The 22951-nt window shown below is 41.0% G+C and overlaps 1 protein-coding gene across 1 annotated transcript in view; it reads left to right on the top strand.

The window, feature by feature from the left end:
* Positions 1–22951, top strand: part of si (sucrase-isomaltase (alpha-glucosidase)) — a 72676-nt gene that overhangs the window by 33833 nt on the left and 15892 nt on the right. The window contains exons 21-39 of the mRNA XM_034604547.1: positions 536–624; positions 993–1042; positions 1616–1807; positions 4482–4631; positions 4731–4937; positions 5111–5265; positions 8226–8391; positions 11170–11266; positions 12493–12605; positions 12965–13090; positions 15225–15353; positions 15559–15675; positions 15807–15869; positions 16507–16623; positions 16711–16801; positions 16907–17045; positions 18281–18414; positions 19186–19220; positions 19852–19968. Of these exons, the coding sequence (XP_034460438.1) occupies positions 536–624; positions 993–1042; positions 1616–1807; positions 4482–4631; positions 4731–4937; positions 5111–5265; positions 8226–8391; positions 11170–11266; positions 12493–12605; positions 12965–13090; positions 15225–15353; positions 15559–15675; positions 15807–15869; positions 16507–16623; positions 16711–16801; positions 16907–17045; positions 18281–18414; positions 19186–19220; positions 19852–19968 (2287 nt within the window). The remainder of the gene's footprint in view (positions 1–535; positions 625–992; positions 1043–1615; positions 1808–4481; positions 4632–4730; positions 4938–5110; positions 5266–8225; positions 8392–11169; positions 11267–12492; positions 12606–12964; positions 13091–15224; positions 15354–15558; positions 15676–15806; positions 15870–16506; positions 16624–16710; positions 16802–16906; positions 17046–18280; positions 18415–19185; positions 19221–19851; positions 19969–22951) is intronic.

The raw sequence follows: 22951 nt of genomic DNA, 5'->3' as shown, positions 1-22951 counted from the left end.
CATTCCCTAGCCCCTTAACCTAACTTAAACCATCACAACTCAATCCCCGATGCTGCCTTCACACCAAACACTAAGCAAATGTTTGGCTGCAGGATCATTTGTATTTACTTGTGGTGCTTGCGCAAAGAAAGCAAGTAAGCATTTTTTTCGAGTTCAAATATTTCAACTTCAGCAAAGTTTGCATCTATTTGCGTCTTTACACTGATATTGTATGTAATCTCATTGCACGAAAATTGTGTTTCCCATTTGGTGCGAACATCCCATAACCATAATCTTTACCCGAACCTAAACCTTGCTCTAAACCAAACCCTTAAAGCAAGTCTTTACCCTCAAACAGCTCTTGGTCTAGGCCCAAAATGGTCCCCACAAAGAATCCATACAAGTACACACACAGTTATCCATACGATATGTTCAAAAGATTTCAATGAGCTTTACCAAACAGTAATAACGGGAAAAAAGTGTCTTCTTTGATATTGTGTCATTCACATGCACCTGTTTGCACAGATTAGTAGCCATTTGATTCATATAATTGTAGTCGGCGAAACCCCATGGGCTTGATCGTTGCTCTTGATGACAACAACAAGGCAGCTGGGGAGCTATTCTGGGATGATGGAGATTCCCGAGGTATTGTTGCCTTTTCTCATTTCAGCCGGTTTGTGTGTGTGTGTGTGTGTGTGTGTGTGTGTGTGTGTGTGTGTGTGTGTGTGTGTGTGTGTGTGTGTGTGTGTGTGTGTGCGTGTGTGTGTGTGTGTGAGACAGGATCATCTGCATCTTGTTATTACCGCTCATTGCAGGTGTTCTTTTATGAGCATCAAATGGAAGCACTTACCTCGTCAAACGCGAAGAATCAAATGAGTCATTGTGGCTGTTAAAACATCATCAGTCAGCTCACGCACTTCAATAAACGAAGGGCAGACACTCTGCTTCTGTGTGACTGTATTTCGGGAGTCAAACCAAACATTTACATCTGCTCTTCTTCTTTTTATTTACAGAAACAGTCAAAACAGGAAACCACATCCACTACACGTTCTCCGTTGACTACGTAAGTTTCCCCCTCACATGCCTGCACACCATCATTCAAATCCAGCCCACATATTCCTTCTGATCTGAACTTGAGTTCAAAGTTCAAAGCCACCAGAGACTTTCGACTTTCCCACTCCGGAACACCAAGCATTATTGATCCATGTTATACTGGTGTAGCTTTGTTGGATCAGGAACCCTATGTTCCCACATCACACAGCACTGAGGATTCCCTTGCATGTTTAATGTATGCCGGTGATGTTCTTCCTGTACGTTAGCATTACACTGGGGGTGGAAGGGTTTACAGACAGGAAATGTATTGGACCAGATGTTGGACTGATGGGCATGAGTTTGGGGAGCTCATAAGCTGGTTGCTTCAATTGTATTCTGTAGCCACGAGTGATGTAAGCTGGGACTGCTAAATACACCGGAATAGACTCTTTTTTATCAATCTATCCCTCTGTACATTTAAAACATCCGTAAATAAAGGAAATGTGCTGCAGAACACAAACCAAGGCATAATAATGATAGAAATATCAATCGAAGAAGATGCACTTCAAATTATTCCTATAACTTTGTGTCCTCTACCTTTTAGGGAGTTTTGACAATGAAGGTGACCAAGGCTGGCTACAAGGACCCAAACAACCTTAAGTTTGAGAATATTACTGTCCTTGGGGTGCCTACTCCTCCTTTGAACGTCACTGTGACTCTCATTGGCACTGGATCACGTGGCCGATCTACCAGGGTGTTGCCCAACACCAACATACAGTACGATGGTGTCAAGAAGGTAAACTCACACATGCTCGGAGACATGGCCATGCACAAATGTAAAGTTTACACATTAACCATTAATTCTTTCTTTCCCCTTTTCAAGACAGAAAAGTCTTGTGGCGGCGGAAATGTTTACATTGTTGTTACATCAGTTTTTTTTGGCAGTAATATGACTTTTTATTATTACATTACGACTTTATTCTCAGAATATTATGACTTTTCTTACAGTTAATTACAACTTTATTCTCGTAACATTAGGATTTCTTTTATCTTTAAATTACGACTTTATTTTCATTAAATTACTTTTTCTTTTGTAAAATTACTTTATCTTGTACACCAACCACTTAAATTATGTCATTATTCGTGAGACCTCGGATATTTTTTTCCTTTAAATGGCCCTGATACTCCGTTGTAGGAAGTGTGTAGGCATATGACAGGTAATATTTCTTAAAGCAGTGCTAATGTTTTTTTAATGTTAAAAATGTATTATGCATTACTTTGTGTAAGGATTTTATTGAAGAACCTCTTGTGAAGTCCAGATTCTACTGTTTCCCTCCTCAGCTAAACAAATCATGTTCAGCATCTTTCAGTTTATTATTTGGGTCTCTTACAACTTTGTTTCCAGCAGCAGCATCAGGCAGCTCATTTCAGATAAGAACCTCTAAAAGACCGACCATACACTCATGACCTGCACCGGTGGACTGGCATAGTTAGTAAACACAATGGAGTTTTTAGCTGCTAGCGGATAAATATGTTTTCCTCGGGAGTTGATGGAGACCCGACCAAGGCTAGTAAGAGAATGAGCATTATACTTTGATTCATCAAATCTAGTTTCCATTTTGTCTGAAAAACCTTGCTGGTCAAATGCAGGGTGGATGAGTTCTGCGGTGGCTATACCCTTGTAGACTTTTGCCATTTATTTCAATAGGACCAGGGATAAAAACATTCTTGTACATCTCAAGGTTAGCCTCTAAGTATAAGGAATGATAACAATTTACATTGGGTGAGGATCGTGAGAGCAAGAATGACAAATAGCAATGTCATTACGGTACATGCTCAGGGTTATGAACAAAAAGCGAGAGTCTATGAAGTGTCAAGAGGTGCAATTAAATAATACTATAGAGGTGTGCTTTGTGTGTGTTTGTGTGTGTACAATTGTGAGGAAACCTGTGTATGTGTCTGTAGTTGTGCTTGTTTGATCCTCAAGGTCTCTCTAGTCAGACACACAAACCTGCATTTATCAAATGACTCTCAGCGGTAATCATTTCTTGGGGGTGAAGGGTAAATGTGCTGTTAAACCTAAACTCTGCCTTGTCATTTCCATCCGTCTTTATATGCCTTCTCGGTCTGGGCCTTGAATATAGCTCACAGCCGCCAAACATCATTAGCTCGATATACACTCAAACAGAACAATACTTTACAATGCATGGGTCACATTGGCTGCCTGTGCTTTATTTCATTTTTGTTTTACTTGATAGCATAATGTTTTATTACAAATAAGTTCCTTCCTGCAGTGCATGTAAAAAAAAAAACCCCTTTACAGTCCTCATGCCATCTTTCTATTACTTCCTTTATTTTATCTTCTTCCTCATCTGTGGCGGATCTAGCATTCATACTAAATCAGGGGCCATAAAGGGGCCACAATTTACACAGAGGGGCCGATTGTATGTCTAACATCCGTGCACCATTCCTGATTCAGTAAGTTGCTCATTTGAGTCATTCCTAGTTTACTGTTAGCTCTATAGCTTTGAGCAAAGCCACATTGTTTAATATATTTTGAAAATATTTCCTTGTGCAAGCCCATTGTGTAATTAACATAAACATTCTTGACAACAAATTGTCATATTTAACATAATTTGTATTAATTGATTACTTAAAAAATACTAAAAAATATATATATGATTGACAGGGCACTTGAGCGGCCAATCAGATGTCAGCTTGGGCCAGTGCCCCCCCTGGATCCGCCCCTGTTTCTCCGCTTCCTGTTCCTTCCCTCTTTTCACTGCCTTTGAATTTCGTGTCTTTCTTTTGAAATAAACGTTTTCTGCTCTTGTGTGTCCTGCATGATGCATTTTTACACAAGAGAACTGTTGAACCGATTGAAAAAAAGACAAGCTGGATATCCTCTCACCAGGGTGTATTGTATTGTGTATGGCTGGACATCTAAATGACCAGTTATATAACTGTTAGCTTAACCCTTTAGCTTGACCTTGTGCTGATCAAACTTGACTGTAGTCACAATAACAAACACATACAGGGACGCACACACAAACGTCAGTGCTGTGGTTATAAAAGCTCTAGCAACTGCTGGAATAAACAGACCCTTCTGTTCCTGCCTCCGTGTATTCTTCATGCAAATCTCCTTCAACAACACCAGCTGAGGATGCATCGGATGGTGACTGTAGTGACTGGTGCTTCCATCCCGAGTGAAAGGGGCTCCTCAGGATATGTTGTGAGAATGACTCATAACTCACAGCAAAGGCTGTGGAAACAGCAAGGGAAATTAACAACTGTGGCTTTATTGATAGCCCACGCAACGTCAAACACACATTCACAAGCAAGCATGTGCTTACTTGAGGTTGTTCGCTCCCAGACAGCTTGAGAGGAAAGCTACCACGGTGGCATCCCCGGATTAATAATAACTGCAGCCTGTTCTCTTCTTCTTCCTGTATGCTTTCTCACATACACAGGTTCTGTTCCTGACCGGCCTCTCCCTGACCCTGGGGGAGACCCACCTGGTGCAGTGGGAACTGGAAACAGTGGAGACCCCGCGCTTTGACTGCTATCCAGAGGAGAATGCAGATGAGGCCAAGTGCAAGAACAGAGCCTGCATCTGGGCGGTGAGAAGTGACTCTAATATTGTCCCAACACTAAGTGTGTATAAAACCTGTTTTATACATTCTGATAATGCCTACGCTTTCCTTTCTTTCCTCTCTCAGCCAAGCAGCATTGCAGGTCTTCCATGGTGCTTCTATCCAAAAGACTTTGGTTACACTGTTGACAGAGTGGAAGAAACCAACTCGGGCATGACACTTGGCATCACTCGCAACAAGAAGTACGGGAGCAGCGGTCGCCCCCAGTCACCGGACGTAGACACTCTCCGTGTTGAGATCCGTTACCACAGCAGTGACATGCTGCAGTTCAAGGTGTGCATGTGTTTGTTTGTGCACCAGTAGTTTTGCATCCTCTTACATAGCAGTGTTTGTGTCTCTCTGTGTCTTTCCCTTGTGTTTCTTATCTTCAGTGAACCCATCCCTCTTGCTCCACATAAGCACACAGATAAATTCTCTGACACCCTAAATTCGCCTTCTTTGTCCAGATCTGGGACCCAGCCATGGATCGTTATGAGGTTCCAGTGCCGCTGTCGGTTCCTGCTGCCCCTGAGACTGATGAGAGCAAGAGGCTTTACAAAGTCATTGTAATTGACAACCCATTCAGCATCCAGGTCATAAGGAAAACTACTGGGACCAAGATGTGAGTAGTTCAATTGTTTCAAGAGGGATTGCATTGTTGTTTTGTGTTCTAGATCTTTCATCCACCAGGTTTGAATTGATTGTTGTTTCTTGTCATTTGGATGAAATATAACAGGGATAAAAAAAAATTATATATATATATATATATATAATATTGTATTTTATAGCACATATCAGAAAAAATATACAAAGTGTTACAATGAAGTCAACAACATTTAAAATGACACAATTCCCCAAAACTATATGCGTAAAATAGCATTATCCTTTTTTTCCGAGCAGGATTCAAAGATGGCAAAGTTTTACCTATTACCTTTTTCATCAAAAAACATTACAGAAGATGTTTGGTGCCAGTCCAGGAAATCAATTCAAAATTTAAAATAACAATCTTAAAATGTATTCTGAACTTTATTAGCAGCCAGTGAAGTGCAGATAAAACTGGAGGGATGCGTTCAAATCCCCTTGTATCGGTAATAAGTAAGTCTGGTAACTGCAGATGATGTAGTGTGCTCCTGCTGAGACATGAGAACGGGCGCTACAGTAGTGTAAATGTGAAGAGAAAAGGGTTTTAATGACTGTAATAAAATCTTGATGAGAAGAGAAATATCCTTTATTTTAGAAATGGGTGTAAGCTGCATAAAGCCAGGATGGAAAACAATCTCAACCTGAGCATCAAATCAAAGTTCATAATCAAATAAAACACAGAAAGCCAAAACTATAAAGAATATGGTATCTAGAACTGAGAAGACCAAACAAGAGAATGTCTGTTTTATCTGTGTTTCATTGAAGCAAATTCTCTGACACACAGCTGTGGACGCACAGGCCTCGAGGGAAGCTAGAACACTGGGTTGGGAGGATATGAGTTGAACATACAGCGGCGTATCATCTGCATAATAATGAAATTGGATGCTTATGGATGACATGACCTAAGGGGGCATAAAGGTAGAAAATTATAACAAATAACAGTTTGGTGTGTGTGTGGTCCACCATATATATATATATATATATATATATATATATTATACTGCAGTTTGATCTAAAAGAACCAGAATTGAGAAGTCACCAGCATTCGTAGTGTAGAGTAGGTTGACCTTAAATAAGGCAGTTCCTGTACTGTGGAGAGCTCTGAAACCAACTTTGTGTGTAGTCTGTTGTTCAAGTGAACAAGTAGCTGTGAGATCAGTTTTTCAAAAGGGATAAAAACAAGTGGTTTTTTTTAAGTGGCTGGACTAAGGTATGTTTAAAGCAGGAGTCAACAAACCCAGAGACCATGAAGTGAAGTTAGTTTCATTATTCAGTTATTTCTTGGTGGTTTTATGTTCTGTTCCCACCAAACCCAAAGCAAGTTTTTGCTGACCAGTGTTCAATTTAATGATCTGCAAGCTGGGGTCTGTGCCAGGATCTGTCTCCAGTGTTGTTTGGCTTTTGCAACATCGGGTCAAATTTTTGCTGAAGTTCAAATATTTCAACTTAAGTGGGTAAAGCAAATAACAGGTTTATTTGTGCAGTTAATGTCGCCCAGTGTGAGTGACATGAATGTGCATCTATTTGCGTCTTTGCTTTGACTTTGTAATCTGAATGTCCAAACAATCTGATTCACGTTTGGTGTGAACGCAGCATTTTACAGCTCTTTGGTTGTATTTAAGGTGCGTGTATCCACTAACTCTCTTGTAATTGTGATTATTAATAAAAATAGATTTAGGTAATTGGTGACATAAGTTCAGGACTTTTACGACTTGTTTCTTAATTGACATGAGACTTTACTGAATGAAGGAATGTCTAACAAGTAAATGAATACTTAATGCTAAGTACTATTTAATGCTGCTGTAACCATTAAGGTAAATCATGCATTACGTGCCTAATATAGTTTTGACAAGCACAATACCTTATCATTCCCTTAAAGTGGCCTCTGCTATGGAAGTTTTCTGGAAGTTGGTGAATGGTCTTATGCAGAAAATTTGAATGTAGACTTGATGCATCAAGGAGACCAGAAGGTGAAACAATATACAAACACTAATAGAGTGACATGAGCAATTGTGACCCCCAAGTCTGAAGCTGTCTCCCAAAGCATCCCCATATATCTCCCAAAGCATCCCCATATATCTTCCACAGCATCCCCATATATCTTCCGCTGCTTGCGTCACCCATTCTAACAGCCCATCCATGAATGGCTAGAATTGCTGTCACTCTATGTTACATGGAGGTGTTCGCATCCCATTGGATAGTTAAGGCTAAAGTATGCATTCCTAAATCACATTGTGTCCTTACGTCTTGCCACTGCAAAAAAGTGAAAGTCGGTGAGAGTTGAAGTTGGTGCCTCTCTGTCTGGCGCATCTGAGTTAGATATGAAAGTCCCTAAGCGTAGACAATACAATGTACTGTTGGTTTGTCCTTTATCTTTAACCTGATATTTAGTACTGCTTAAAGATAGAAGGGAGTATCTGTGGAATTAGACAGGCACTAATCTTCCTGCACAGATATAATGTGTAATATACAATATACATGGTCAAAAATTCCTCAACAGCCTCTACATAGTCAACCGCTAGCCAATTAAGGCAATACACATGCTTCAAGCAATACATTGAGACATTGTATCAAAACTTATTTAAACCATTTACAACAAAAAACTTTTTTTCTCTGTGAGATTAAAGCAACAACGATCAGTTAACTCCTACTTTTACGAGGTCAGATATGTTCAGGAAGGTTGCACATCAGCAACTCAACTAGTTTCCTCTTATTCACCAATCATGATCGAAACAGTCGAGCAATGCGGTGTGATTTTGAAGTTAGGGTTGAAATGTAAAAAGTTAGTTAAAGGAATCCCTGCAGTTCCTACGGGTTATTATGCCTATTTGTGTCTAAACATTTTGTGAATAACTGCCTTTGACAATAACCCCCCCCCCCCCACCTCTCTCTTTCTTTCTCTCTCTCCTCATTGATTTGATCCTCTGTCACTTTTCTCAGCTGGGACACGGGTCCAGGTTTTACTTTCTCAGACATGTTCATCCAGATATCTACCCTTCTGTCATCGGAGTATGTCTACGGCTTTGGAGAGACAGAGCATCCCACCTATAGGCACGACCTCAATTATCAAACCTGGGGCATGTTCTCCAAGGACCAACCTCCTGGCGTAAGTACCACACCGAAGCACATAACCTTACACACATACACACACATGAAAAATTAATACAGATTCAGTTATTATTCTACACTTAATGCCAGTTCTGTGCTTTTGATGGCGCAGTGTCTTTAACATCATATTGTCTAGAGACCGCAGAGTTGACTTGAGAACAACCTTCCTGCACAGTGTGTAAACTTCTCTCCCGCTCACGACACTTTGATGTGGTTTTAGAGTGTCATCATGTTTCCCTACCAGCGTCAAGGCAGGACCGGATGCGTTTCCACCTGCATCAGCATATCAAGCCTAATTGCTGAGCTTTGAAGACAGCTCCACAGCGTTCAAACAAATGTTATGGGGCCCTCAGAGAGCAAGGGCATTAGAGTTAGGGGGGGGAAAGTGGGAAAGACATGAAGAGATGAAAATGAGATAAGATTTTTTTTTTAGAGGAGACAGGATGACATGGACTCTGTACTGTATATACACTAACTGGATAAGACAGCACTTTAAATAGGAGTACATGAATCATTTTATATTGGTTTACTGGATAGTGTGGAACTCGTTATGGTCAAATCCTTATTTCCTGTAGTCGTAACACACAGTCCACTTTTTGCGATAGTAACTTGTGTATTAATGTCATATTGTGTAAACTGTTAGCAGCCATTGCCTCTGCTAAATCTGTTGGAGGTTCTTTGCACCAATGTGAAATGACCTGTGCAAATGGCTCTAAACCACCGCCTTGCCAGTCAGTGAAGGTGACTTTAACGTTGCCAGGTTAAAAAAAAAGAACAAAAAGAAAACTTTCAGCGACTCAAATTGGGTAAATTCTACACAAATACGTGTATTTAAATACAGTTCAATAACACAGCTTAAAACCCATGGAAATTAACATTATAGAAAGTCAGTGACTACATTGCAAACTATCTGATTCAACTTTTGTGGTTAAGTTCTGATGTTCAAAATGTGTTCTTGTATCCAATAAGACACGCAATACTGTATAACTGATGGGAATAAAAGACAGTCATTAACTAGGCTGTCTGCCTCGGAGCAAATAGAGGAATGTTATTTTTTTAGAACAGTGACAGATTTGCAGAATCCACATCCTGTTGTATGTAGAAGAGTATCCTAAGTCAGACTAATGCACATCCATGTAAATGTGTTCAGAAGGAGAAGAAAGTCTGAAAGGCCATTGGAAGAGCCTGGAAGAGCTGATGACATTTCTTCCTCATGAGTCAGGCCATCACAACATGTGAAAGCCCCACAGACACATGGAAACATCCAAACAAAAAGGACATAGAAACAAAGCTGCTCCTCAGAGCCATTAAATTACAGTTTAACAACTTCTTATGCACCAACGGGTGCAGGAGAGTGCGTGGAGGCTGATAGAGTATGACATGTCCATGAGTTTTCCTCGCGGAGCGGTGACATATGAAAGTGGCAGGTTTCCCCCGCCACCTTTCTCTCTGTTCCCCATCCACCCGTCTGTCGCGTCCCATCCTCATCCTCATCTGAGCACTGAAGACAATACAGGGACCCACTTAGTAGTTACAGTAGAAACACGTGAAGTCCAAACTCAGTCACTAGCACAAGAAGAAAATATCGTAGTATTGTTATTGGCCCGAGGAAGTCCAGTGTTAACTTTGGTAAGATTTAGACACGTGACATTAGACACAATATTAATAAACTTTTAAAAAACAGGCGACCAGTGCTCTGTAGCAGCAGCGGCGGGGACTCAACGCAAATTAAATCATGTCAATTACGACAACAGCATGTGTACGACAACGACTTCCACAACTGATCCTTCAGTTTGGGGTTCTGCGTACTGAGTCGAGCTTCACTAAACTTTAAATAAACAGGTGAGCAGCTCTTTGTACATCAGCGGTGGTGCAACTTCAGCGTTTTGTGGACTGAGACCAGCAACAGGTTGTTGCTTGCCATCGCTTAATTACTGGAGGTCACTTTTACAGTTTCAGAAAGAAAGCTGCAATCAGCATCACCACTGGCCAAGCAAACAGCCCGTTCCAAACAGGCAGGTTTAGAACGGGCATTGCACTAGTATGCGTAATTACTGAAGCGCATTCATGTTTGTACAAGCCCGAATCAATGCAAACAGTTTTAAACATGCATCTGCAAAAGACAGAGGTATATTCAAATATGATAGAGCGTTACTGATAATGGAAACAAAAGAAACAAAAGACTAAATGAATGCCTTCAGGCACACAAGCAGATTGATTAGACGGGCGTTCTAAACAATAAACCTTTGATAAAACATCAGAAGGAGGCTGTAATCAGTGTTAATAAGTGGCCAAGTTGAGTGTGGTAACCACCAACTACAGTTCTATCTTTCATTTGAATGTTCTGTTTGCTGCATTTAGGACTCTCTGATTTTGTTATGGCACCCGGCAGCAAATCAAATCCCCAAATAACCTCTCTCTCTGTTGACGTCAAACTCAGGCCAGTTTCAATCCTAGTTTAATAGTAAAGTGTGGGCACAAAAAAATACAAACAGATATATATTTCCTTTTATAATATTGCGATTTTTTTCATTCTCATTCTGGGTAAACCATTGAATGTTGACAATGCTTGGAGCAAGCCTATTGTAGCATTGTATGTTGTACAAATAAATGCGATGTGAAGTGCCCTCTCAGATGTAAAGAAAAATGCTCATGAATAAACACATTGGTGCACAGGCCGACATTTGCACAAACCACAAAGCAGGCCAGCGTTTTAACCGACATACATCCCGTCTCTCTTTCCCTGTGATTCTCACTCTCATTCTCTCTGCTGCAGAACAAGATGAACTGCTACGGGGTGCATCCTTTCTATATGGGCCTGGAGACCACCGCCGATGCTCACGGTGTGCTGCTGCTGAACAGCAATGCCATGGGTGAGAGATGAGACGCACAAACACAGGCTCGTGCATATACATGTACACATGCACTGCCGTGCACCATATGAGAAGACAAACATTCCGCTCTCACACACACGTGCACATAATCCCACTGAATTACGTATGCAGTGAGCATTTATGTATTAATGAGTGACGCTGTTTTCCATGTTTAGAGCACATGTCCTTTGACAGGATGTGTCATATAAGGCCAACACAGTGCATTGAGCAATTTCTACTTATCTCCAATTTTGTGTAATGTACTCACATAATGAACACACACACACACACACACACACACACACACACACACACACACACACACACACACACACACACACACACACATACAGCTATATCTATTCATTTCTTAGTGGCCCATTTTGTATAAATGGCTTGAATCTGTCTGTTTGCCTGTTGCCGTCAAGTTTTTCAAGCTGCAGACAAAAGCCCCCGGAACGGCGCTTGATCGGCAGTCGTGAATCTCTCTGCGTGAACTCTTCAACAACCCTGTTGGACTGATCAGATTTCCAACCCGCTGGAAAATCGAGTCAGAGTCAGCAACAACTCTGGCCAACTCCAGCCAATCAGAGCACAGGACGGGGTGAAAGTGGAGAAGGCACATATAGTGTTTTTGTGCCCCCTGATCTTTTACACTGGGCATGACTGTAATCTGAGAAATCATGCACTAAACTGGTCTGAGGGACAGAGTCGGATGGATGGGTTCGGACAGAAAAATGAGGCCCAGGATGCTCACCATTCTTTACAAGATGTCCACTGAAATATTTCACCTCCTCCAGCTTGATGCACCATGTGAGCAGGGCGATACAGAAGGATCACCAGCTTCCCCTTAGTCTCTTCTCGTGTGTGTTCTTTTGATTATAATTACTGTGGGGACCAGTCTGGAATTTCTTCTGATGACCAATGTTGTAGTGTGAGACCCCCTCGCATGAACTCACAATGACCGCAATACTCTTTGTTAAAAACGGTTTAACTCAAACGACGTCATAAAATAAATACCAACTTTTACCAACCTAACCCTAACTTTTCAAAATGATTTTAAATCGAATATTTTCAGAAAGCACTATTTCATAAAGAGGATCATACTGTACCGTATGCTTGCTTCCCCCTTAAATACCGCACTGTAAATGTACAACACATGTTAATACGGACACCTACACTCATATTATTCTTACGGGACATTAATGTATTTCCTTTGTGTCCAGACGTGACTTTCCAGCCGACTCCAGCTCTGACCTACCGAACTGTGGGAGGCATCCTGGACTTCTACATGGTCCTGGGACCTACGCCTGAGATGGTGGTGCAGGAGTACACTGCAGTAAGTCTTCTGGTTTGTTTGTGTGTGCGTGCGTTTGTGTGTGTGTGTGCGTGTGCTTGTGTGTGTTTCTGCTCTAATGTGTCTGTGTGGTGTGTGTGTGTGCATATTTTGTGTCTGGCCGAGGGCTGCTGTTGATGGACTGCAGCAGCTGGGAGTTCCTCGCTTCATTGTGCTCTCTCATTTAGCCAATCTAAACACACACACACACACACACACACACACACACACACACACACATACACACACACACAATCAAACAAACACTTCATGGACACTGTCCTGTTTTCCAGCAAAATAACTTTTTTTGCCAATGTTTTCTGAACTGTTTTAACTTCCTTGTTTGTTTTTCTTCTCAACAGCTGATTGGACGTCCTGTTCTACCTGCCTATTGGTCTCTTGGGTTCCAACTCTGTCGCTATGGTTACAGCAATGACACGGAGATAGCAGATCTCTATAGAGACATGAGGGCGGCAGGTATACCCTATGTAAGTGCTCAGACAAGGATGTTTTCTTACCACTAAGAAGTAACACGTTTTCGTGAATCACTTCTAAACACAGTGTCAACTTTTAAGTAATTTCCTTCTTCAGTGTCAACAGAAAATAATTCTTTGGAAGTGAAGAATCATTCATTTCTTTTTTTTTACATTTATTCATGATAGATATTTTGTAGCCTAAATCTTATAGTAATATATCATTGGTTTTATTTCTGGTAATTCCGCTCGTGCCGGGGACACAGAAAGAAGTAATGCAAATGAACCCACAATTAGGGCAGGGACAATTTCATTTGTCCACCCTACACATGGCGTTCTATTGGTAGGGGCATTTTGACGAACTTGTTGCTCAAAACAATCCAAGAGCAGAGGGGATATCAGAGAGCAGACATTTCTAACGCACACATCGTGACTGCGAGGAGATGAGCTGTGATCGAAGCACGAGCAGGGGCTGTTTAAGTGCGAGCGCAGGGTTTTGAGGGATGCAGTACAAACTCTAAAAGTGAAATCAATAAGTCCTGCACTCAAATTGAAAGACCGTGCTCTTGAAAAAAGATAGCATCAAAAAGAAACTCGTAAAATATCAAATGTACATCTACTCCAAATAAATTCCACTATCCTCACCTGCTTTTGCTGAGAGGCTGATGTCATTCAATCAGTGCCGTGGCTCAAGGAATATTTCCATCGCTCTCATCCAAGCGAATGCAATCTGGTTGCTTCCTCTTGTTCGCTGCACATGCACTCAGTGGAATAGACAGAGCCAAATCCAACACAGTATCTACCAATATTTTCCAATCTGGTTCACTGTATGTGGACAATAACTACATAAGACTAAATTAGATAAAAGTTACCGGGATAAAGCAAAATGGAGGCATTGACTTAATGGAGTACATTGAGTATGTCTCTTTCAACCTAATGAGATGTGACCTCTAATCTCATTTGAAATCCATTCCATTGTAGCTTCCTCCGCCTCTAGACATCTCCGATTTTGTGAGAGAAACAGTAACTCTCTCTGACAGTAACAGTCAGATTTGAATAGCATTTTACAAAGCAGTTTGAATAACAAAGTTTTTAGCTTCAAAAATAAAAAGTAATATTTAATCTGTGAGAGCACTGTGTCTATCCATGACAAGATGTCCGATGTAAAAACAGGAATCCGCTGAATATGCTTCCACAAAGCCGTAACCTGCAAGGAGCTGACGTCAGCCATAAAGAATCCTGCATCATTAACTGGAGTGAAAGAGGCAGAACATGCAGCTACTTACAAAGGCTACACATCAGGTGGCTTTACAGACTGATCTACCTTAAACTGCCGCAGATGAAGTTTTGATCTCACATAAGAGACATAAGAGCCACAAGCAAATGAAAACTCTCACTTTTCTCAAACAGTATCTCATGTGTAACCTGCATATTTTGACAAACTAATCATATTTACATGTATATAAGCAGGAATCTGACAAAATGTGAGATTATGTTTCTTAACTTAGTGACAAGAAAGTTGTTATATGGTGCACACATTTTGTTTTTTGTGCTGCAAACTAAACATTCATGCTGGTTTTAAGATCACATTTATAATCAAATGAATAAAAAATCTACATTTATGAGTGAAATATGAGTCATTACGCCACCCAGTGTTTCAAACCGTTTGGGATTTCTCTACATTATGACATATATATATAATTGAAAAAATTAACACCCTTTAATCAAAGGCCATTCGCCACCAGCGGCCACTCGTGACGGGGAATCTGGACAGCTGTGCTTATTTTCAAATCTCATTTCAGATCAGCTTTTTGGAATTTACAGGTAGAGTCACTTCAGCCAAAACTTAAGGGTAAAATTATACTTTAATATAAATACCAGTGACTCCTTGATTTGTTGATTTATTAAATACACGTTTGTTTCCAGCTCTGTGAAGTTCTGAGATCTGAATATACAGAAAATAGTCATTGTGGGAGTATAGTGACATGTATCATCTAATAACTCACTGTGATTTAGTCATAAGGCACAAAGGCTGGGGTATTATATTGGAAAATATTGCTTCTTTGAAATGAATTCCATGTGTCTTATTCTGGTTATTGTAATAAAACAAAATCAGTCCAACTTGAGTTTTATCTGACATGTCCTGCAGGATGTGCAGTACGCAGACATTGACTACATGGATCGTCAGCTCAACTTTGTCCTGGACCCAGAGTTTAAAAACCTGCCCGCCCTGGTTGACAGCATGAGAGGAGAAGGCATGAGGTTCATCTTCATTCTGGTAATGTTCTTATGTCATAATTTACAGATACAGTCACATGATTGGTGGACTCATTTGGTGAACCATAGTGCTGGTGTAAATATTCTATAGCGATTTTAAATGTCAGATTTTTACAGTATATCTGAAAATATTTAATGTTTAATTGCTGCATTGCTCGACGTCTCCTTTCACTTCACACTCAAGCATTGTGTGTGTTTTACTCCAGGATCCAGCCATCTCAGGCAACGAGACACGTTATTATCCTGCCTTTGAGAGAGGTTTACAAGCGGATGTCTTCATCAAATGGCCCAAAAACATCAGTGGTGATATCGTGTGGGGGAAGGTAAGAGGGAGTGGATGGACAAACTAACAACTGGAAAAACGCATTAGCATGCATTGATAAAGAGAAACTGAGAATGTCACAATCTTTTGCATTATATGTGTGTTGATACGATTCATAATTTTCCTTTGCAGGTCTGGCCAGATTACCCTAATGTCACTGTTGATGAATCTCTGGACTGGGATACACAAGTACAGGTACACTTACATTTTAACTTCATTGACAGATAATATACCCAAGCCTCTGCTTTGGAAAGAATGCCTTAACATACCAACTACCAATAAACTACACATTATCTGTGTCCCAGTTAAGGGGCTGCCTCCTTCAGGGGATGCGGCCTACGCAGCCCACAACAGAGTTGGCCTTTGTGGGCCATATACTCTGTGAAGGCCGTATTTAAATGAGAAGGTCTGGTCTACAGAGGATTTCCAATTAGCGTCACCGGATTGTCCCGTTATTATCGTTGCATTGTTACTTTGAGCAGGTGATAGCTAGCTCATTAGCTTCATCAGTGGTAAGCTAGGAATCCTGGGATAGATTGGCCCGAGTATGATCCACTCGTTGGATCCTTTGTTGCCCGGGAATGGAACGACAAATTTGTCGGCAGTGTTTGAAGGCGCCTTCCAAATGGCACAGCTTAGCCACGCCACTATGACGCAATCGGTTTATACAGCCTCCAAAGGATGATGCCCCTGCATCGAAACACAGCTATTATCTAAAATTGCCCCTCATGCCATAATTAAGGAAATGCAGACATTTAGAATAAATGAGATAATTCAGTTTCCAGCATTTGATTTCCTGATGTTTTAATTGTCATTATCATTTGTTTTCCAGCGCTACAGGTCATACACAGCATTCCCCGACTTCTTCCGCAAAGCAACGGCAACATGGTGGCATCAGGAAATCAAGGATTTCTATGAGGGCACTATGAAGTTTGACGGCATCTGGATTGTAAGTGAAAGAAAGAGAAACTTCAGATGAACTGAGTTCCACTCTCACTCTGCCTGATTTTTTTCTATAATCTGTTCTAATTTGTAGGACATGAATGAACCTTCCAGTTTTGTCCATGGAACAGCTGGAGGGAAGTGTCTCGGTAATCCACTTCTAGAGAACCCCCCGTATATGCCACGTAAGACACACACAGCACTATCCTTTCGAGAATGTTTACATAGTGACCGCATTGTCAGAGGTGTGACTTTAAAGGTGTGTGTGTTTGTGCGTTTCCTTCCAAAAGCCTTGGAGTCTAAACATCTTGGCTTGAACCATAAGACTATTTGCATGAACAGCGAGCAGATTCTCAGTGATGGGAAGAAGGTCAGACACTACGATGTCCACAGCCTGTATGGCTGGTCCCACACCAAGCCTACCTATGAGTAAGCAAATATATATTTATGTTCATATTTGTGCACGTGCCTGTTTTTCCGTGTAAAGATGTGTATTTTTATCAGATTTATATGGTTTTTTTTCACATGTTTATCCATCAGCACAGACTTATTGCTTTCATGTTCAGAGTTTGTAATGCTATTACTCAAAACCCTGTGCTCACACTCAAATAACCCCTGCTTGTGCTTAGGTTTGCTCTGCTTGTGCTCGCATTGGGCGCACACACTCACATTTACTGCTCATCAGCTCTTCTTTTTCTTTTGTGCTTGGATTTTTTTGTGCAACAAGTCTGTCAAAAATCTTTAATTAACTGAATGCCAGGTGAAGTGTTGACAAATGTATCCCGCTCTCGTTACGGGTGCATTATCTTTACTTCCTTAAGAGTTTCGTATGGGAGTGCACGAACATGGTTAATGTTTCACGCTAGCACAGAAGCAGCATCAGCGTGAGGAGAAGAGCTGAAGCTGGAGTAAATGCATATGTGAGCACACGCGCACAATTGGAGAACATGAAGAGCAAATTTAAGCACAAGCAGGGGCTATTTGAGTGCAAGTGCAATAACATACCCCATAATGTTGTTATTCTGTACTTTACCAGGTAAATAAATCCCCCTCATCAAATAAATAATTTCCCTGTAAGAAGACATATTTATTCTTTATTCAAAAATTGTGTTGAGAAAGTATAAGCTCAGTTATTTTTATTGTATTTCTGCTAACAGCAGCAAACAGGATACATATTCGTGTTGCCCAGACAACATTAGAAAAATGCTAATTATTTTAATTATCACAATCCTACATAATCAGCCTACAGATGAAGTGAAGTTGAAGAGAAAACACATTCAGGAAGGAAATGCAGCCACAGGAAATGTGTGGCTGATATCTTCCAGTTATCCACAGAAATATGGTCTCATCAAATCTTTATGGTAATAATCACCAATGTGAAACTTCATTGGTCCTCACAGTGAAATTATCTTCTTACCACAGGGGAGATAGACTGCAGATTTATCTACCGACGAGCCGCAGAATGCTTGGCACCATCGGCCCTTGAGCCCAGTTGGGTTTAGCTCAGGAATGATTTCATTTTAGCACCATGTTGAATTTAACAATCACAATTAATTGGCTAATTTGCTTCTAAAATGAATGTACTTTACTGAAGAGGGAAGGAGACGCTTTTACACGCTGCTTGTTGCCAGTTTGTGAGTTTGAATCTCTGTCTTCCTGTGCAGTGCCCTGCTGAATGTGACAGGCAAAAGAGGCATAGTGGTGACGAGGTCCACTTACCCCTCCAGTGGAAAATGGGCTGGACATTGGCTGGGAGACAATTCTGCCAGCTGGGACCAGCTGTACAAATCCATTATAGGTATATACAGAGATTAACATGTAATAATCTTTCAAAATTTGTTGAAAAAGTTGAAATTTTGTACTTGGGAGCGTGACTTGATAAAGTAAGATGAAGTATTTTTACTGATATTTGATTTTACTTTTACAAGAGAGATTGAGAGACAAGAATAAACGGTATCAACAGTAAAAGTAATGAACAGACAAACACATAAATGTAAAACACATAAACTTGATCCTACTGTTTATGTGATAAAACTGCACACAGAAAAACCTAGACTCAAGAGATTTTACCACAACTTTGAACACACTGAGCATTACTAGGTTTTGAAGTTGAAAATCAATCTGTAACTTATTCCCAGCATTAGGTTCCGAAAAATGAAAAGCTTTATTTGCCTATTCAGTCCGGACTTTGGGAAAAACTAAATAGCAAAATGTCCATTGAACAAATACTATGACCTCCATAATTCCAGTTTGAAAGATTTGCCCAGTTGGTTTTGCAAATGAACACATACCAATGACTGAGGCGATGCACACATAAGGGAGAGCAATTTGGTTAGAACAGAACTTATTCTGAAGTCAAATCCCAGTAAGAGGCTTAGCTTATTTGTAACATCCTGAATGTGCACCTTAAGAGACAAATGGTCATGAATTAAGAACCCTCGCTATTTAAAATGAGATACTCTCTCACTTTGTTCCCCATTTCTCTGACGACTTGGTGCTTTCAAGCTGTCTGACACACTGTAAAGAATCTTTCGTGTGGCATAACTTTCCGTTTTCCTTTGCTCTGCAGGCATGATGGAGTTCAGTCTGTTCGGCATCCCTTATGTAAGTATAATCATCTGATCTTGGATTTGACAAGGCATAATCTTATTGATGTGACCTTGTCCTCTCTAAGTAGATTACGGCTGCTGGAATGATGCTGTTTTGTTTCTCGAGACCCTTTGATCAGAGGACATCTTCAGACACACCGCAAAGTGTGTTTTACAAGCCCCACCCCCCGACCAGGGCCGTGCTTCACCGCCTATACACATTTGTTTTTAATTAAGTAGTCATTGTTGTCCTGGCTCTCGCTGCCTTTGCCTCTTCACCCCTTGTGTCTCTTTGTTGTTATTTCTGTCTCTGTCCTCTTAGATCTGCTCAGAGTGTCTAATAATAAAACTATAATCTGACACCATATCAATCCCTGTATGGAAGAACACATGCATTGCTCACAGCCCGGTCATAGGGTTAGACACACACACACACATATCAACATCCTTTTCTTTGGCGGTGACTTGCTCAAGGGCACTTCAGAAACAAGATGCTTGCGGCGATAGTAGTGTGACCTGTGATCAGACGATGCTCGCTGTAGTCACACCAGCCTTCCTGGTGCTTACATGTTGTTACTTTCTACCCATCACACACGCGCACGCAGACACGCACAGATCCACTCAGACTGTCCATCAATCTCTTTCAGACTGGGGCAGACATATGTGGCTTCTTCAATGCAGCTGACTATGAAATGTGTCTCCGCTGGATGCAGCTGGGGGCCTTCTATCCATATTCACGCAACCACAATGGCAAAGGAAACTGGGTGAGTGACCACGAGAAACATGCTCACAAATAATCAATCAATCAATCAAATTTTACTCAGCACATATTCACAGTTCACAATTTGCCCCATAGGGCTTAACAATGTGGGGAAAAACTACACAAAAAACCCAAAAGATTTTAACACAGAAACGCAGAGTCAGTCCCAAGAGAGGGACCTGTCTCCCAGGTTGGACAAAAGTGAAGTCGATTCTGAATGTAACAGAGCACGTCGACAAAATACCAATATTTACAATCACCATCTAAACAAAAGAAAATGTCTGACAGAGATTAAAGGAGCAGTAATGATAATTGTAATGATCCGGGTATGGTCAGTAATAGTAGTACGTGTGAGTTGGTATGTTGTGTATCGAAGAAATCTAGTTGTTACCATAATCCATGATCAGCTGCCATCACGATCCACGATGTGGAGTCGCCATCTTGGATCTGCAACGAGGAAGAAGTCAAATCAAGATAGGAGATGTGCTCGGCTCTAAACCAATTTAAATCCAGTTTACTACCCAAAAATTAATTTCAGTTTATTTTACACTGATGACCAACTGGTAACCACAAGTTGACTGTTCTGCTTAAAATACATCAACCCCCCCCCAAAACAGAATGAACCTTTAAGGGTATTTCCAATTCCACAAAATTATAAAAAATATACAATGATAACAATGGAGAGTAAATTTAATTCTTTTTTTGTATATGTTAATGCAGTGAAAAGGGTTACACTTTTTATACACAGGTTCAACATATACAGCATGGGGCCTACTTCAGCCTCAAAGTGTAATGGGAAATAAAGCAGCACAGTACAATGGATCTATATGAGCCGGCTCTGCTTTACAACTCCACAAAGGCTGAATCCTTTCAGAAGCTATAAAAGCCACTTTCCCTGACCTTAAATGACTGGTGCTAAATGTGGTCCACATAAATCTACATGAGTTACATAATCATATCCCTGTTCTCTGAAAGTATAAGGACACATGTTCCAAATACAGTAATTAAAAAAAAAACCAAGTTGCTTTCTCTCTCTCTTAATCTGTGTCTGACATATACACACACACACACACACACACACACACACACACACACACACACACACACACACACACACACACACACACACACGCACACGCAACAGACACACACAACAAGATAGACCTATTTGGTGGTGTAGTGTCGGTGGCATTCATTCTAGCGGTGACCTTTAAGAGCGTTGGAACACATCTGAGAAATCCAATAACGCCCGTCCGGAGATCGATCCCACCGGGCGAAATTTCTCTACACTGGAGTCTGCAATAAGAGACAGGACACACTTGTGTGTACGCGTGTTTGTGTGTGCATGTGAGTGTTGGGGAGGGGGTAATGGCATGGAATGGGGATCTAATTGAATTCTCAAGGTGATCTGGGCACCATTGCACACCACCTATCCTCGACGCACGTGTGCGCGCACACACACCATGATTCCAATCATTTAACAATGCCTTGCAAATGGGGGTTTAAACATGGAGAAATTTGACAAGAAAAAAGAGCACATGATGAGAAGGCGGCGCAAAAAATACAGTTTGAGTGGAATTGATAAAGTCAGGGAAACAAAGTTAAAGGGGCAGAGAGAGAACTGGTGCAAGAGCGGGACATACAGGTGTTTATACCAAACAGGAAAAGAAGAACAGAAGAATGTAGAGGATGAATACTGACAAGTAGCAGAGATAAAGGAATGAGGGGGACGAGAGAAGTTCAGAAGCTGTGAGATAGAGAAGGAGGAAAATGATGCAGTGATGAAACTGGTGGGTTTAAGGGTGGTGATGAGGATGCGAGAGCTGGGGCAAGGCTGAATAAACAATTCACCAATTTTGAAACATCAGGGTTCAAGTCAAATTAAAAGTGGTGAAAGGATTAAAAACACTAAAAGAAGAGCAGAGAAAAGGGAATCACTGTCAGTTAAGGACGTGGTCTGCTGTGTGTTTTTTTCTTTACTTTCAGTCAGCCATATCAAATCCACAATCATCAGACAGTTAGCGACTGTATCCTCCAGTCTGCTTAACAAGGCGTTTGACAACAAAGTATTAACACCACAGACCAGACTGGAGGGTACACAAGGTCAGAGACGGCAGAGAGAGAGAGAGAGAGGGGCGAGCTTTTGCAGAGTCATTCCCAGAGCTCCGTCACGCCTAGCGTCTCTCTGCCCTCAGACAACTTTCAATGTTGACCTCGAGATAATTTCACTGCGCCAGCAATATACTGCAGTGTCCACAGTCGTATGGGAACAATGCAAAATTAATTAAACAAGATGTATTCTCCGCCGAGCCCGCTCCAGCGGCGTAGTCATATTCCAGTCATGTATATTATTATTATTCACCCAAAGGGACGTATTATTGTTCCTCTAAATATATTTTCTGATGTGAGGCTCTGCAATGCAAAACAGAAAGTCTGAGGTTTATGAGACGGGCCCAGGGAGCAGATCTCAGACAGATAAATGAAGAGAAAGACCAAGTGGAGGAGAGAAAAGATGAGGTGGGCTGACACAGGGAGATATCGTCTTTTTTTTCTCTTCCTCGAAGCTGTGCGCGTAAGAACGTGCACGCACGCATACATTTATGCCTCCAATCAGTGTGTGTCACAAGGCCTTTTGCCACAATAAATGTGGCCATAAATTAGGCGGATTCATGAGATGGATTCTCTGTCTGCTCCTTGCTCCTCTGCACTCCCTGCTCACATCTCTTCATCAACTCCTCCACTGGGTTTCCACAGATGAAAAGTCTACCTTGAGGGGCCCGACAGACAGTGGGACAACTGTCAAGCAATTCACGATTTGTGAGACTGACTGAATGTTAAAAAGTTGGAGGGGGGGGGAAAACGGGGAGAATTTCTTGTTATTAGGTTTTTTCTTATTGGCTGATTAACAATTCATCCTCATATTTGTCCTTAAAATTGCTTGCTTTTTCGGTTCAAATCGCTAAAATCCAAAGATATTTTATTCCTAA

The sequence above is a fragment of the Hippoglossus hippoglossus genome, chromosome 13 (assembly GCF_009819705.1).
Source record: "Hippoglossus hippoglossus isolate fHipHip1 chromosome 13, fHipHip1.pri, whole genome shotgun sequence".
In the NCBI taxonomy this organism is placed as follows: domain Eukaryota; kingdom Metazoa; phylum Chordata; class Actinopteri; order Pleuronectiformes; family Pleuronectidae; genus Hippoglossus; species Hippoglossus hippoglossus.
The sequence above is the reverse complement of the archived record's forward strand: the minus strand, read 5'-3'. Positions and strand labels throughout refer to the sequence as shown.